This window comes from Tauraco erythrolophus, chromosome 9, assembly GCF_009769465.1.
Source record: "Tauraco erythrolophus isolate bTauEry1 chromosome 9, bTauEry1.pri, whole genome shotgun sequence".
NCBI lineage: Eukaryota > Metazoa > Chordata > Aves > Musophagiformes > Musophagidae > Tauraco > Tauraco erythrolophus.
In genome coordinates, this window is record NC_141473.1 from 21,294,681 (window position 1) to 21,313,081 (window position 18,401).

General features: G+C 40.5%; 1 protein-coding gene across 1 annotated transcript; it reads left to right on the forward strand.

The window, feature by feature from the left end:
* The first annotated feature begins 1,011 nt into the window (after positions 1–1,011).
* On the forward strand, positions 1,012–13,786 carry GDF10 (growth differentiation factor 10). Its single transcript, XM_009986031.2, has 3 exons — positions 1,012–1,575; positions 7,044–7,951; positions 13,595–13,786. Exons 1-3 carry the CDS (start codon positions 1,275–1,277, stop codon positions 13,784–13,786), a joined length of 1,401 nt encoding a protein of 466 aa, XP_009984333.2. The 5' UTR covers positions 1,012–1,274.
* The last annotated feature ends 4,615 nt before the right edge of the window (positions 13,787–18,401 follow it).

Sequence of the window (18,401 nt, forward strand, 5' to 3'; positions counted from 1 at the left end):
CCATTCTTTGCCATGATCCAAAAACTACAAACTTGTGGTTCATAGGCTTTCAATAGTATCTGCTCAGATTTGACACTCCAAGGTTAAAAAATCACAAAAGAGTTGTGTTATACACAGCAACAGTAGCTTTTTCCAACAATTTTTCAATTATTGCATTGTATACTCTCCAAGAAAAGTAACTGTCTTGGCTGCTGAAGGACAAGCTTTAAAAAAGGAGGTAGAATGAACGTATGCCCTTAAAATATACCAGTCCCCTTATAGGTTGTCTTTAAAATTGCTATTCGTTATGGCTGCATTTATACCCGCTGGGTGACTATAAACTATGATTCAGAACTACCTGTGTCACATGATGAATAAGTGCAACATGCACCATTCCCTTTTAAATCAACCCCCTCCGACCTAAGCCATGTAAATCCTTCAGAAATTCACACCAGTATTCTTCTTCAGATTACACATAGAAATAGCCCAACGACAAAAGTTTACCCATGCACAGCCCCTTTAACCTCCACTATTTAAGTATCTGCTTGGAATTATCAGTGACCCTTGTTGCACTCCTGGCTAGTTCACACTGGGTCTTCCAGAGTGTGGACCCACCGGGGACTTCTCTTTTCTCCGGGATCCTTGAAACAAACACTATTTACAGCGTCGCCTTTTCAAGACGGCACTGTCAGCTCCGCCGATGGAAACAGAAAAGACACTTCTTTCTGCACGTACGTGCGTACCCTTTCCTGCTCATCCTGCCCCTGCCATTCACCCACCCTCCCGTCCTGTCCCACCGCCTGCCTGCCCGCTTGTTGTGCATTCGCTTCTATCTTTCAGAAGTTATTTTCAAGCCCCTCTCTCCTCGCTGGTACAGGCAGCCAAGGTGCCGTCCTGCCGCAGCGCTCGCTGCCACAGCGGCGGCGGTGACATGTCTCCAATGAGCGGCTGTGCGCTAATTAATTTAGATCCTTTCCCCGTCACGCTTTAAGAAGCGGGGAAGCCCCACGTTGGAGGAATGCAGCGTCCCCTCCCACGAGCTCCCCCCGCACCCGGACCCCTGGCGCTGCCACCGCTCCGCCGCCCCCGGGCCGGGGCTCCTCACCCCCGGGCCCGGGGATTGGCCCGGCGGACACGGCATCAGCGGCGGCGGGGGGGGCCGCCCCCACCCTCCCGCCCTCCCCGGCCCCGCCGTCCCCTCGCCCCGGTGCGGCAGGGCCAACCGGGAGACGCAGACGCAGGCAGCGACCGAGCCGCCGCCGCTCCGCGCCCGGCCGCCCCGCAGCACCCCGCCGATGGCCGGCCGCCTGACCTGCTGCCTCCTGCTGTGGGCCCTGGGCCATGGGGGCTGCCGCTCGCCGCCGGGGGAGGCCGCCGGCAGCCAGCCCGCCTGCCCCGTCCAGCCACCGGCCGCCCGCGACTCGCCCTCCCCGGGCGGCCAAGGCCGCGGCTGGGGCTCTCCGCCGCCCCCCGCGCTGGGCAGCCTCGCTCAGGACACGGTAGCTGTCCACATGCTTAAGCTCTACGAGAAGTACAACCGGGAGGGGCGCCGGCCCGGCGACGGCAACACGGTCCGCAGCTTCAAAGCCAGGCCGGGTAAGGCGAGCCGGGCGCGGGGGCACCGCCGGAGCCCCCCCGCTCCTCTTCCGCTTTGAAGCGACGGGTTTGCGCCCAGGTTGTCGGTGACGGCGGGGGGGGTCACGCAGGGTGAATACCGGGGGGACCCTCGCTAACTACGCGGACACGGTGTCTTCCCCTTCGCTCTGCGGACGGCTTCCCACCTTCCCCAGCTCCCTCTCCTCCCCCGACGCTATCCGCAACAGGGCATCTCCCTTCAGAAGCTTCCCTTGCTGCGGATGCAGACCATCGGCAGAAGAAGTGCTGTTCCCAGTGCACATCGCACTGGGTGGAAAGATCTTTTCAGAGATTCTTGGAGCGTAAAACTAGTAGCGAGCGCTCCAGCCGCAGGTCCTCTCCTCCGGCTCCTCTCGCAGGCTCGCAAGTTTCTGTTAGGAAGAGTGCCGCCTACGGGACCACCTCAAACTGCTCGGGATCTCAAATTCATTGCACTGCCCATACCTGAGAAGCAAAATCTCTGACCTCCCTCTCCCCAGCTTTACTTGGCTCAATTATGAGGGCGGAAGAGCATATATGCTGTGTCAAAATCACACTTTCATCATCACAGTCTTACTTCAAAATAAGAAAGAGGAGGGTTGCATGTTATCCATTGCCAAGGAAACACAAAATATCTTTTCTGGAAAATGTCTTCCTTCTTCGGTTAACTATTACAGACTGTAGGTAAAATCTTAACTGATATAATTCATATTTTAAGAGCTTCTAGAACGTATTTTGTGTTATATTGCCAGAAATATTCATATTTTTATAGGAACATCTGATTTTGAGTTTCAATCTGTTTGTCCCACATTTATAAGTCTCATGTATAGAATACAATGCAGCATACAGTGTTTTAGGGAACAGTTACTATAATGTTGCACAATAACTCATATTCTCTAGTGTGCTCCAAGTTAATTTCTATCCTATGTCAAGTGTAATATTAAAAAGTAATTGTGTTTGAGGAGGAGGAGATCCCATGAAAGGGTCAGCGGCTAATGAAAAAGTCTAGAAATCTAGGAGTTAGGATGTAAAGCAATCGCAGACGTTTGGGAGAGAAATTGTCATGCTCTAGATCATTAGCTGCTAACTAATAGGGGTTAGGAAGGAAGTTCCACTGTGGATAGTTTTTCCATGACCTCCTGCTATCACTCATTCTTCTGTGAACTGAGCAGCCGATACTAGCTGCTACCCAAGGCCCCGGACCACAAGAATGATTTGGGAAGAATGCAAGGATTCTTTTTCTTCATTTTTCAATTAATCTGCTGGACAAGTTACTTGCATCTAAGTGGCTTAAATTCTGGTTTAAAACACTAAAATATCAGCATTTTCTACCCACAGCTAGACTGTACTGAACTATTACAAATCAGTATTATTTTGCTTACTGTCAGATCATGAATCCAAGGTTGAGATGGTTGGAGGTAGCTTGTCTTTCCATGCAATGGAAATAAAGCACATCTATGTCCAAAAGTCCTATCTCCTGTGTGCCATCTGTGTACCTTCTCTACTGGATCCCTTCTCTTCCCAGTAACATGGCATGAAAGCAGAAACTCCTCTGCAATGTTCCCTTGATATGATATGACAATAAATTTTATTTCTTTGTAACTCATCAACCTAGTGATAAACAGTCTGAAATCAACCACAGAATGACACAAGATGAGGGAGGGGAGAAGAGCCTTATCTGGTATTATCATTTTCTTTCTCTCCTCCAAGAAATTGTAGTGTTCTTCTGAAAGAAGAAACTGGTATTTTCTTACAAGAAGACATCCAGAATGTCTGTTCTTTATAAAATATGGATGGTAATTTTGATCCTATTGAGACAAGCAAAACAGGCTACACATACAGTAATTTCCTCTTCATTATCCCAAGCAATGGACTTACTACTTTATTTTTTCTTTAAACACGTACCTTTCAGAAAATCTGTAGCCTTCTGTTCTTATGCTGCAGCTTAAAGCTGTTTGTTAGGGGACACTTGAGTATCAGTGTTAAAGTTGCTGTTGTCAAGATGAGGGCTCCAGAGGTGTAAAACGTCAGTCCAGACTTAGTTTTCTCCTTTGTCGTATGTATTACTGAGGTCTCCTCAACTACACAATCGTATTGCCATCCTACATAATCCTTACAGGGTATAGATGGTGTTGACTGTGTTATTGAATATGTAATATTTCTCCATATTCAGCATGAGGCACTTGCTATACGTATGCATGTGCTATTTGCACATGTTCCACATGCAACTTCTTCATGTTTCTCTAGCAGTACTTATCCACTTCAGGAAGACTGCTTCAAAAACATCTGATGACCTCCTCTCAGCTTACCTCTATATGTGTTCACAGGAGTTCATTATTTCTCTGATAAGAAGCTGAGAGAGTCTATGAACCAATTTCTCAAGTTCCTTTTTTCTTTATGTGTTTTCCAGTTTCCAGGGAGCTTAGTAGCTTTAGGAAACTTCACCAATTGACCAAAGTTAGTTACACAGTCAAGTCATAAATGATTTGTGACCAAATGTGAAATATTAAGTTACTGTCCAACTTCACGTAGGTTGCTGAGATTAGGGGGAATTAGTCTTCATGGCAACAATCTGCTGCCTAAGCCATGAAAACTTCCCCATAAATTGATGCTTGCAGCTCAAGCTCAGTCCCTGAGTGAGCACCATCTATCCTCTGTGCTAAATGAAGCAAAGGCCATGATGAATAGCAGAAAAGAGCAGCAATTTAATTAAGACTATATCATAGTGCCTATGTGCAAGAAAAGTAAATAAAGATTACCTAGGGAACTGTAATTCTGGTCCACGGAGCATTGCTTTAACATGATTTCACAGCTTAAAGTATTTTAAATTAAGTTCTCTGCACATTTCTTTCTCACAAATGTGTCATCAGAAATGCTATGTAAATCTGTTTTGCTAATCTTCACTTACTGCAATGCCACATTCTCCTGTGTGGATAACCTACTAAAGGCTAGTTATTTTCTTTCCTTGGCCACTTGCATTTTTTTTCTCCACCAATCTCTTGTGTGTATCCTCCACACATTTTTACTGTGTTCCTAACTGGAAGCTGTCTAAAGTAATGAGAGGTAGATACAATCAATAAAATATTAGCAGCTTTGATGTATACAGCTAGTACAGTTCAACTCAGAGTAGATCTGGAAAATTTAACAATGCTTCCTTGAGAATTTCGTAAAAGCCTGAGTGATCTGATGCAATATGATAAATATGACTATGCTCCATCTAAAACTTAAGTCTCCTCAATTTCTTAAAAGCTTCTGGCTTTTCAGTAGCTGCACATTCACAGATTCTTACTCTGTTCGATGAAGAAATTTGGCTTTTGAAGGATTTGTTTCACTCTAGAATGCAGAATTAATTTATATGAATTAAAATTCTCTTCCTCTGAGCTATCATTACAGGTTATCTTCCCATCTGAAAACCTGGGGATCTGGTGTTTGAAATCCCTTTATCCCAGCGATGCATATGCTTCACAGTCATATCTCTAGAACTGATGGTGCTAGGAGCATTCTACTACTGAAACAAAAAAAAATACTAAAAATTTCAACTGCGCACAGCTCAGGTGGGGAGAGGCAGTGGATAGACTTCTTTTTAAAAAAATATGCCTTCTGAAATGAACAAACATTAATAACAGCCTAGTGTCCTGAAGGAAGTACTACGATTATTCTCTTTCTTGGTTTGAAAAATAGCCTGGCAGCCTTGTGAAATTTCTATGCTTCACAGACTTGAACCAAACCTAACTTGAATCTAAACCAAAACTAAAGTTTTTCACAGTATAAGCACCTGTGCATAAGACTAGCGTTGATTAAAAGTTTACTGACAGGAATTCTGTCCTGAACCAACAGAAACAAATAGGTTCTCATCACAGAATACTGTTTCTGTTAGCGTCTCTGCCACCTATGAAACCATAGTACAGGCTGTTCTGCTTCCCTGCATCGGGGAAAAAAATACAGATGGTGTAGATGGAAATTGCGTGCTTGAACATTTGTACTTTCAGTCTATGTGGGCCTGGGATTAACGAACATCCTAACCTGCTGTGGTTTAGTCCAAATGATGGTCCTGTCCAGCATGAACTGGAAGACAGCAAGCACCAATTTAGTGAGATGTAGCACTATTAATTTCTGTCTTTCAAGTTAAACTGTTTAAAACGAAGAACATTCTGACAGGTGGCAGTTAACAGTACTGCCTTTCTGTTGTTGCCAAAGCAAAGTTTTTGTGGCGCATCATCCACAGTGCATTGAAAATGAAACCTAGGTGTTTCTGGGAAGACAGGCTGTTGGGTTTGTTGTTTTTTTTATTTCTTTTTGGTTTTGTTCTTTTTTCTCCCTGCTGTCAAAGAAATTTCCAGGTATGTCAAGAAGTACTGCCAGAGGGTTTGTCCACCTGGATTAATTAAAGATACAGACTTACCCCCAGTAGTCCTTTCATGCATTCCAAGTACCAGTCTAATCTTGGGAGAACAGGAATCGTTTCTTGGTTCTGCCACCACTTTCCTGTATACTCTTGAGCTAGTAAAAAATAAAAAAAAAAACAACTTTTCACAATGATAGACTGTGAAGGCATGGTCTTTTTATTCTGGGATTCCATTTTAACACTAAGAGGGGTTTCTAGTGTTTAAATAAAGATGGTATAAACAGTTATTAGTGTAAAATTGCTCATCTTCCTTGAGAGGAGAGATGTAACCTGAGCACACATTGTTCAACTAGCTAAAAAGAAGGTATATCAAATGGAGTTTGAATTTTAAGTCAGCTCCTATTCAACACTAACTTCAAGCAGATCAAAACACAAGTCTTAGAAACCAAGGAGGTTTCACAGTGCTTTAAACAAAGCTCCTACATGATGTGTACTGGAAAGGAGGAGTACTTTAAGAGTAATGGCCTCCAAAATGTGTTGCCCTGCTTACTTCCAGCCCCCTTGTGAAATGTCTCTTGTGCACTGTTTACAGATGATGAACTTCATATGCTGTCGCCCACAGAGATAGCACACAGAGATCTTTCAGGAGTCTTTGCAGTCAGCTTTAGATTAGACCACCTTGAATATTAACTGTAAACCTGGTCTTCAGCTAGTATACTGCGTAAAGTACTGCTCTGCCACAGCTTCTCTGAGCTTGACTTCATTATAAATGAAATGAAAGCAAGGATTTCTTTCTTCTCTAGAATGAAAGGCAGTCTAAAACTGAAAATCTCTGGGAAGAGATTTGTCTCTCATATATACAAAAGGTGCCCAGTGTGTTGGACGCTCCCAATGTTATCATGATATTGCTATTAAATATTGTTAGGGGTTTTTTGCTCCTTGTGATCACCATATTTTTAAGCTGAAGAGACAAGCTCACTATACTAACCAATTTGAAGCAGGTAAGTGAAAAGCAAAATTTGCTAATCCATTTGTATAGGAATAAGGGTTTGACTACCATTTTTGGTTTCAGATGTTTATCAATGTTTTCCTTGCTCTCTTGCAGAATTCTTGGCCCATAAGCCCTTATACTGCTTCAATCTGACATCCATGCAGGATTCAGAGATGATACTTGCTGCCACTTTTCACTTCTATGCTGATAAACGCCCTCGGCACCGGGAAGTGTTTTGTAAGCGGTCCAAGAACTCATCCTGCCGCCTCCTTCACTTGCCTCCGATCGTGCAGCTCAACCTTGTTTTCCAAAGCATTCACCAGAATTCTGCTTATGGACTAGTGAAAGGAAACATCACTGTGTTTCTTCAAAGGCGAGGGGCTTGGCATGCAAAGGACATTTCACACATCATAAAAGAATCAAAATGGGCTGGCGAGCTCATTCTCTGTGCTGAGCTTGATTCTGGGGAGAAACACCAGGGCTTCCCCGAACAGGTCACCAGTCATTTACCTTATATACTAGTTTATGCCAATGATCTTGCAATCTCTGAACCTAACAGTGTGGCAGTCACCCTACAGCGTTATGACCCGTTCCCTTCCAACGATGGGGACCCAAATCTATCCTCTAATGCTTCTACTGATACTCGAGTAAGGAGGGATACGTACCTTTCTAGCTCTATTCAGAACAATGAGTTGCCAGAAGAACATTATAACAACAATAAATACAACAAACATGACATATGGGAGAATGCCTACAAGTCCTTGAAACCAAAAGCCTCACGCAAAGACCGAAGGAGAAAAGGGCAAGAAAATACAGAGGTACTTACAAAGTCTCAGGTGCTAAATTTTGATGAGAAAACAATGAAGAAAGCAAGGCGAAAACAATGGAACGAGCCAAGGATTTGTTCAAGAAGATACATGAAAGTTGACTTTGCTGATATTGGCTGGAATGAATGGATCATATCTCCCAAATCGTTTGATGCCTACTACTGTGCAGGGGCATGTGAATTTCCAATGCCCAAGGTAGTGTGCATTTTTATTGTTAGTTTGCAAACAGTAGATCTATTGTTCTGCATATCCAACTACTTTATTTAGTTAGATTTTCCTTCAGATTTTTACCTTTTTCACTGTGTTCTGTTGCCTTGTTCAGCCTAAATAATTTTAGCAATATCATTTCCATCAACTTATTCATCATAGTACAAAAAGATTCCAAGTTATCTTTAAATGTAATCTGTGATCTTTATCTCTTACAATGATCTTTTTATTTTTTATCTTACAATTTCTCATCTTATATCTTGAAACCATAACATAAAGACTTATGCAGCTTGTTAAAATATGGTTATACACACTGAGTCATCAAACTACTCTGTTGTGGTAGCAGAAGTATAGAGTATTACATGCTAATAACAAAAGAAGCTACTGTATTGAAGTATTTCTGAATTCCACTGGTAATACCTTAGGAGAAAATGCAGAGTAGTAACCCTGAGGTATTTTAATTTTAAGAAACTGCTTGTCACTTTGAAAATAAGAATTCTGCTTACACTGATATTTGCATCTCAAAATTCTCTAGTGCTTTTTTAATTCATTAAATTCTTAAAATTAAGGTAATATTGCTAGAACAAACAAGTTGATTTACCTTATATGGCTGGAAATGCCAAAGAGCTGTCTGTAACACTTTAAAGCCAGGGTACTGAATTCCTTCTATAGAAGCAGTGTGAAATTTGCTCATAAAAAGGCAAACATGAACTGCTGCTCCAATGGAATTTTGATTTGGCCCACTCCCACTCACTTGCTCTGTGGCAAGAAGTAGAAATTCTGGCAATCCTATGTAACACAAGAATTATTGGCATTTTATAGGAATTTCAAGTAATGGGCGAGGGGAGGCTTTGAACCACTGCATAACCTGCATGCTTAGAAACTGCAATTATCTTGCCATTCTACTTACAAACGGCCTGATTATTTATTCAACTGCCATTTTTGCTTGTGGTCACTCAGCACATAAATAATGGATAGTGCTTAAAACAGAGAATTTCAAAGCTCTGAGACGGGAATCTGCCCTACTTTACATACAGGGAAATTGGTGTAAGTTTGTGTTGAAATAAGTAGTATGATTTCAGGAAAAGTAGATATTCAGACTCGTTTAAGTCCATAAACAGTGGAAATCCAGACATGAGGGTAGAATGTACAAATCTGACTGCATGTTCTTGTGTAGCTGACTGATGCTGGACCACGAATACATAAACTGATACATGGTCTGGTGAAAATTAAAGCTTGCAGAGGCTTACATACAACTTCATCTTTTTGTTTCAGTATGAAGAAATTATGCAACACAGTCATCATTTTATCTATCCAAAACAAAATACAGCCTGGGAATATGGGTCTTCTGCCATAGGCTCACAGCCTAATGCACCATTAATACATACCAAAGAAAAAAAAAAAAAGAGAAAAAAAAAGGGAAGATACCTTTAACACATCTGTCTTCTTGTAAACAAAACAGCATGACGCAAAAGCTGATAGCACCAAAAGAGAGTAGATCCATTTCTAGCTGGAATAGTTAAATAAGCTTATATTGCTGACTTATTTAATGTCTTATCTAGAAATATTACTTGGTCTAGAACAAAGATTCCCTTGTAAATTAAAAACACTTTAGTTCTCATTTTGATACTTGTTTTCTAGACAAATTAGTATGGCTGCACTAGCATCTTGATGCCAAAAAAAAAAAACCAAAAAAAAATCCAACCAAAAACCAGACTAATTTAAAACTAAATCACAGATATATAGATGGGAGATTTTTGGCTTGACTCACTCTTTGATTGGATTTGATTTGGAGGAGTTTTAGTTTTTGTTAGATTTGTATTTTTAAGAGGGGGGAAATAATAGAGGCAGATTCACAGTTGTAACTTTTTAAATTTACTGTTTCCAAACAGAGATAACTAAGACATCAGCATGAATGAAGCTTCAGGTCAGAGCATAAGAATTGCTAAATATTATGAAATAGCTTTTGTTCTTGCACATCTACCTTAAGTCAGGAAAGCATGCATATGATCTTGGCACTCCTAAATCAAAGGCCAGATTAAGGCTACTCATGAAGACTTGGTCTACACAGTCAACCTGTGATGGACAACAGACCACATACTTCCAAGGTACTCTTTTAGAACTGTGGAGATAGAATTATACTTATATACCTGGCATGTTGAGAATCATAACGTCATATGATTATTTTTTTTCAAGTATCAGTAGTACATCACTCTGCACATCTATTTTAATTGCAGTTCTTGATCTAGAAACAAAACAGCTCTGGTACAAATCTTGGCAGAACAAGTTCACCTACCCTACTGCTGAAGTTCTTGTTCCTTGAACAGCAAGGGGGAAGACTAGTTTATATTGTTAATAATGGCTGGCTGCACGACTGCGTTTGCCAAATAAATGCTAGTCTTATGTGTGGTAGAATTAGGTGGGAACACCTAATTCTTTCCCTGGTATACAGGAATTAGAATTCTTTCCCTGGTGTACAGGAATTCTTTCCCTGGTATACAGGAATTAGAATTTTCTTGATTTCACCTCTGTAAGCATATCAGTTCATCAGTTTCATTTTGAGAGTTGAATTCAAACCTGAAAACAAAACTTCCCTGAAGCTAAGAAGTATTGCTTATTAAAATGGGGGGGGGGGGGGGGGGGGGGGACACGACGACTGTTTTTTGAGAGGCAAATTCATTATTAAACAGACTTTAAAGGGAGTGTAAGCCAGACAGAAGGAGAGGGTGTAAAGTATTTCAAACCTGCTGTTCAACTGCTTTTCAGCTACATTACCGTCCTTCTATTTTCTGAGGCCCAAAATGTTCCCAAGCTAGGATTGTCTTAAAGATTAAGAGCAGAACCTGACCTGCTGTATATAACTCAGTAGCCAGCATGTAAAACCTTAGCACTTCCTCAGGACCATCGCTACTGGGCACTCAACTCATTATTTCAAGCTTTCCACTTTAGCACATCGGTACAAAGGCTAATGTGAAGCCTAGCCCACAGTCACTGAACACTCACGCCAGGTTTCCGGAAGGGCTGGAAAATTCAGAGCCTGGCTGGATGTGGGATGGGTGTGCTGTCCGGCTCTGCTGTGGATGTAGGGCCCAGGCAGCCAGATTCTGTACAGAGTAATAGTCCGTAATAAACATTTTTGTGCATAGCGTATACGCTTGCACACATTAGAAACCTGATTAGTGCTGTTGTCTTGGTAGACAGCTGCTCATGCTAGACTTTGCACACATCTGTCTGTTCCTTGCAAATATTAGAGACTGCACAGCTGAAGAAGATCCTAGGAGGATCTTCTGCAGGTTCATACGCAAGAATCCTGTGAGTCAGTAACTGGCACTGAGGACAACGATGGCTATCCACTGCATGGTGTCAACAAATTCTGTTTCAGTAGCATATTAGGATCTGTGACTGTTTCAAATAACAATATGAAATAATAAAGGTACTAGAAACACTTCAGGAGGTTCTTCATAAAAGTTAAAGTAATAACTTGATTCCAGAAGCTCCCGTTCTTTGAATTTCTAGACTCTGCAGTTGCTTAAACACATGAAAGCTACTTCTGTCTCTCTCTTGCTGTCCTGATTTGCTGACGTGGCCAACGCAGGTAGAAGCTTGTGTCTACTTCACATAGCAGCTGTGAGGCTAATTCACTACTGCTTGTTTGTGGACAGCTTTGAAATCTAAAGATGAAGTGTGGCATGCGAGAGCAAGCTGTTGCTAATTATGCCAACATATGCCAGTTACAGAAAGGCACTTTCCAGGATTTGTCACTTGTTGGGTCTTGGCTGTAGGGATGTTGTCTTGAAGCCCAAAGGATCAAGGACGGATTTCAGTTTCTCATCCTAATGGCTCAAATGAGGTTGCTTTAGTTAAGGAACATCTGAAAGCCTTAACAGCAATTAAGATTTGGATCTGATTTGCTGATATGTTACACTTAAAGCAAATGTATCAAAACTGAATTATCCTAAAAAATAGCTACTTTTTTATACAAGTGGACTACATAACTTTTCATGTTCAAATGAAAAATCGTGTTTTGCCTATACTCAATTATTTTTTGAAAAAATAAAGAAGATATAGGAGACATTAATTCTTCACACTTAAAGTATCTCTTTCCCCATGGAGCTATGAAAAGTCCCTATTTGTTGTCCCACAGATGTTATTTTTCACCCGATATACAGCTATGTGCCAATAGTGATGAAAGATTTCATGTGCCACGTGTACTAGATCTGTGCAGAAAACTCATGAAACTGTAGAAAAAAGCCTGACATGACTAACACACTTTTACTACTGTTACTGTACTCATTTGCTGGGACAGTATTCAAGCATGACAACTGAACAGGAGTCTGAACCTTCAGCCTCAGTGGTGGGTTGCATGCCACACCATTGCCTTGTGTAACTGGAGCACATGCATTCCATGCTATGCTGAGGCAATGACAAAGAAAGGCTGTCACTCCGTCACCAGTAACCTTGTGCTTGAATCTATGTACCTCAAGCAAGAGAAGTGGTGAAAACTGTTTAGTACTATCAGTTGCTCAGACTACAAGCGTCAAGAGTAGCTTGTGAATGAAGGCTAAAAACGAAAAAAGAGTTACATAGAATCATAGAATCACTTCAGTTGGAAAGGACCTTAAGGACCTTTATGATCATCAAGTCCAACCATTAACATAACACTGCCAAGTTCACATAAACTACTAAACAGTATAATATTTACATGTATTAATGCTTTCATTTTCTTATTCTTATGCTGTTACGCCTAATGGCTGCCTCCTCTTCTCAAATATTTTTCCTTGTGTTGTTTACTGCTTCCAAAAATCAATAGTAGAATAAAATTGTTGCTCAGTACCCTGAATGGTATATAGATGTAAAGCTGCTGTGAAACCTCACTTCATACTTTTCCTGTCCTCCCAGCCTTTTGTTTTCTTCTCCCACTCTGAGGCTAGCTTGAGGTGGGGGGGGGGGGGGGGAGAAAAGCCTGTTGAGGAAAGCAGAGGGAAGCAGACAAAGACTTCAGGTATGAAGTATTTGTTTGTCATGGAGTTATGATCAGAAAGGCTCCATCAGGTTGTCTGACTATTCTACACTAACTCCCCTCTGTGGACATTACTTCTGGAGTGCTCTGCTCTTTTCAAAGACAGTAATGACTCCAGTAAAAAGTAACTCATTCCAGGTCAGCATACATGAGAAGAAATACTACTGGAACATAGGCGTAGTTATTTTAGAAATACTTGCAGTAGCCAATTTTCCAAGTCAGACAAGAGGTTAAGAAAACAAAAGATAACATTTTATGACTGAGATGTGTGCCCCACCTTAGTCCTTTTCTCCTGCAGGCCTGCCTCCAGCATCTAGTAGTTGCAGTCAGGGACATTGTTTCTTCAAGCTACTGACTGCTGGCTGTGTCACCAGTGCCCTCCTCTGGTATTTATGAAGGCAGCATAAGGAACACAAAATAATCTGTCAGATGCACACTGCACAGGAAAGCTGGAAGTGTAAGGGACTGACTGCACTGCATGGCCCTGTGACTCAATCACATATATTCACTTTTTGAGAAACAAAAAAACAAAATTGTTGTCATTTTCCATGTCCATCTGAGAAAGTGACTGCTCATAAATGAAGTGATCACTATTTCCTTTTCTGTTCCAGATTGTCCGGCCATCAAATCATGCTACAATCCAGAGCATCGTAAAAGCAGTGGGAATCATTCCTGGCATCCCAGAACCCTGCTGTGTTCCTGACAAAATGAGCTCACTCAGTGTCCTGTTCTTAGATGAGAACAAAAACGTTGTTTTAAAGGTGTATCCCAGTATGTCGGTTGAAACTTGCGCCTGCCGATAAGTTCACACAAACACGTCTTTAACGAGACCTACGCATCCTGCCCAGCTACACTGGGAAAGTCGTGAATGGGAAATGAATCCACTTGTGTTGATAAGTAAATGCAAGCCTACAATTCCTCTACAGAAAGCATGTGGAGAGACTAAAATGATACACATGCTCACCTGGAAGAATGTGTCTTACTGTCATCATTTGTCTTTCATATTCATCTTCCAGGAATTCAATAATTCACAAATATCTTCCTAATCCACCTAGCCAAGACACTTGGTGTTAGTGAGAAATTTAAGTGTAAAGTTTTCCATAATCAAAGGACTAAAATATGTTTTTATATGCTATTTTTCTGACTCTTTTATCTCTTCAGTTAACCGAGAAGATGGGAAGTGAACTTGCAAAGGCAGGCTTATTTTAGAGTATCACTTTTGTACACAAATCAAAACTTTTTGCCTAAAACACTCATGCTCTTAATCTGCATATTTATACTGAAAAATGCTGTAATAAAGGGCTTAAAATGTGTATTTTCTTCAGGATGCAGGTATAGTGCACTGCATAACCTTTCATATAAACAGTATGTTAATATAGCCATTTTTGGTTACCCTTCCCTAATATATAATTTGTTCTACAAAAGACATATGTAATATCCCACGCTTTTGGTTTGCTGGATAATGTCAGGTTGTTAAACATATTCTCTGAGTAATACATAATACATAGTAATATGTTGAAATACTAAAAATAAAATAACCAAGATTTATATTTTTGTAAATATATCTTTATATCCTCTAGATTGTTACAAGTTTTTAACAAAAGCTAATAAATTAAAGGTACAGTAGTATCTAAAAATAGTTGAATTGTCTTTCTATAAATGCGCTCTGTTACATTCTGTTAATTAGGCGGAAGCATGTCAATACATGTTAAGCTTGTCACAATGCACCTCAACAGAGTGAAGACAGAAGGGAACACTACGATCATCTAGACCGACCTCCTGCATAGCACAGATCAAAGAACCTTGCCCAGTAGTTTCTGCACCATGCATTATGGAACTTCTCTTTTGAGCTTGGGAATATCTTTGAAAATCATGCATAAATTTGGCTTTAAAGATTTCATGGGATAGAATATCTCTACTGGACTACAAGTAGCTGTTCCAAAAATTGGTGCTCTTTCGTTCAATTGCAGTGGCTTAATCCTAGTCTGAATTTGTTTAGCTTTAGCTTCAATTCACTGGATCTTACTGTAACCTATTTTATTAGATCCCTTTTATCTATAATCCAAAATACTTTCACTGTGTATTTTTAGTACACGGAGCAGGGTCAAATTACATTTTGGCTAAGATTTAAATAGGTACTTTGATTTCTTATTGTAAGCCTCAAAACAATTTCTCACAGCTCTTTTCTGAACTCTTTCCAGAACTTTCATCAGCTTTCTTTTCCAACAGTGAACATCAAAATGGGACACAATATTTGGCAGTGGTTCCATTAGAAGTCTTGATAGAAATAAAGTCTCTGCATCCCTCTAACTCCTATACAATCGTCTGTTGATACATTCATGGTAGCCCTTGTAACTGCAGCACTCCTTTAAGAGCTGATGTTCCATCATTGTGTGTTGCTCACTAGGCTATGGCTCCAAGGATGTCATTGCATCTTCCACAGCCAGGAAGAAATGGCCTGCCTTTTGTAGGCAGGGCCTAAACCTTAATTAGGTAATTACCAATACAAGCCAGCTGGGTGATAGCCATAATTGTGCCTGTCAATCCTTTTTCTCAGTGTCCCTGCCACACGTTCCATTTTCACCTACCTGCTGTACACTAGCATCGGCAGGAGCGGATGAAACTTCTGAAGTCTATGAGGTAACAGGGAGTGCAAGATATGGAGTGTTTCTTCCTCAAGAGACAGTTTGACCTTCTGCACTGTTTTCTCTTATTAAGAGTTGTATTGTTTAGGGGAAAGATACTACACACACTATCTTCCTATGAATGACTAACTGGAAGGCTCCTGTCTGCTAAGATGCTAGGTGACTTCTGCCACCAATATTCTATGTTTATGTGCTACAGATTCTCGGACAACAGAGGTGTGTAAATGTGGTACTTCCTGCTAACCTACATAAAAGCAAGATTCAGTGTGTATGGAAGTGTTGGCAAGGTTACTCTCACAGCAGTTCTTTCTAGTTCCTCCTGAACACCTCTCAATAAGAAGAAGATAGTTCTAAGGCACCTTGTAGTGACTTCTAGTTATGACTGCCAAAAGATCCTGGATCCAACTAGGCATTTCTTCTTCTTCCAAAGTACTAAATAATTTACACTGGAGCTACCGGGATAAACGTTTGTTTACTGTTGCTGTTAAAGATCTCCCCTTAAAATGCAGGGTCTTGTGTTTTTATAAATTATGAAAAACTCCACTACAGTTGACAAGTAAATGCTAATGCATAAAGAAAATTTTAAAAAGTTCTCAAAAATTCGTCATTGATACTCAGAACAGCCATAAGCATAAAACTTTTCGAAGTACCTTAAATCATTGTCATTTCTGTTCTCTATGAAAATCTGCCATGTTCTGTAGGTCTAGTCTTGCTCCCATTTAGCACCAGCTCTCAACAGAATGATATATTAGCCTAAGTGTGCTTATGTTCTCATCTATTGCATTTTGTTTTCCTTAAGGAATCTTTTCTATGTCTTGAATTAGTCCTTGGGTACAAACTTTCCTTCCGAGATGTGCTGATACAAGCAATTAGGAAAGAGATACCATCCTATGATCTGTTATAAGGTCTGTAGGACATAGGGGAAAATGCTACTCCTATACTCATTAGGATACGTACGAAACCTTGAAAGGTTTAGTCTGCATTTAGAGGTTTGTTGGCATATCTGTGTTATTTAGCATGCGCAAAACAAAATTATACCTCTAAGTGGCAAAGCTCTTGAGGCATACCCTTATACACAAGCAATACAATTCTCTTACTAGTAAAGTTTATTTCTTCTGGAGTTCAGCCGTACTAGTCAATTCTCTAATGCAAACAAAGTCTTAAATCACTATTTGTTTAAAAGTGGCTACTACTTTATGAGTCTTTGGTATTTGGATGTCTAATTTTCCTCTAGAAAAGGAAATTTTGCATTTAAATGGCACAAATGCAGTCAGCTGCTGTTGGAAGACACGGATACCCTTACTCTCTTGGTTCCAACAGATCTTTTGATTTCTGTGAACATGCTGTAAACCATTCCACCCAAGGTTTAAGTTTCTAGAGAAAGTTACTTTGACAAACACTTCGAATAAATAGCAGGTCAAGATAATTCTACTAACTAATCCTAAAAGAACTGAGAGTATATTAATATGGGATGATTGAAGACAGATAAAGCAGGAAAACAGCTGATACTAGCCAGCAAAGTGTTAAGAACATTTTTTCTAAAACAAATCCAATTTCATTCTTTGAGGCCACAGTTTAATTGCCAGAGGTAACAGCAACAGCTAATATTTACCAGGTTTTTGTGGAGTATTTCAATTCATTAGCATAAGGCTGCATAATTAAAATAAATCACTGGACAATATTAATATATTTGTGTATCACGTGAATTAACAATTGTCTCACTGCCAAACCTCAAACAGTAGCTTTCAAAAGGAATTGCTACTGAATGAAACTGTTTTGTAAAGTTTCTGCAAAACTGACACTTGGCCTGACAGTATTTGACATCTTTATATATAAACTGGAAGCCTGTATATAACAACCCCAACAGTATTTGCAGAAGACAGCATTTAGGAGAGAGGTATTTATATAGATCACTTGATCTAGCTGCACTTCATATAATCAAAATTCATTTTAAGGTAGACAGATGCAGAACTCAGCACCTAGGCACAAGGAATGGAGTCTGCTCCTACTGAGTAGAAGACTGTACCCTTGAAAGCTGTAACTCTTAAAACAATTTTGGTGGATATCATGGACTTAAGGCACAGTATGAGCATCCAGGGTGATGCTATGTAAAGAGAGTTAATGAAACTTTGAAAAGATAACACACTGGAGTAGCGAACCACGTAAGGAAAGGAGATTTTATTTTTGCACTGGTGGACGGCCACTAAAAAACTATGTATAGCCCCAGTGTTCACCTTTTCAAAAAGACATTCAAATTCTGAAAGAGACACAAAAAAGAAACAAAAACAGATAAAATGTCTTATAATATGTGACTAAAAAGCACAATCTGTTTATTTTATCATAAAGTAAACTGAGAAGTAACTTGATTACCCTGTACAAGTACTTCGACAGAGAGAAAATGCTAGTGATGCGGGGCTCCTTAAGCCTGCTGGAAAGTTACAAAAACTCCTGTCTAGAAGGCGAAGCCAGGCACAATGAGACAATAAATGAAGCACCGTGGGCTTTTAAGTGTGACACTCTTTTAGAGTACATACTAGAAAAATTGAGGAAATCTTTGATTCTTTAACATCTTCAGATAAGTTCTGGAGATCCTTAAGAAGTTAATTTTTAGCCAAACAGAAGCAACTAGGATTTGCATGCAGGTAGGAAACACAAAGGCCTTGAGCACTAACAGTCTTGCTACGCAGGAGACCAGGATCAATCCTAAATAATCCTTTTTGACTTTACGCCATAGGAACACAATAGAATTTTGGATCCCAGTTGTCACTTGAAC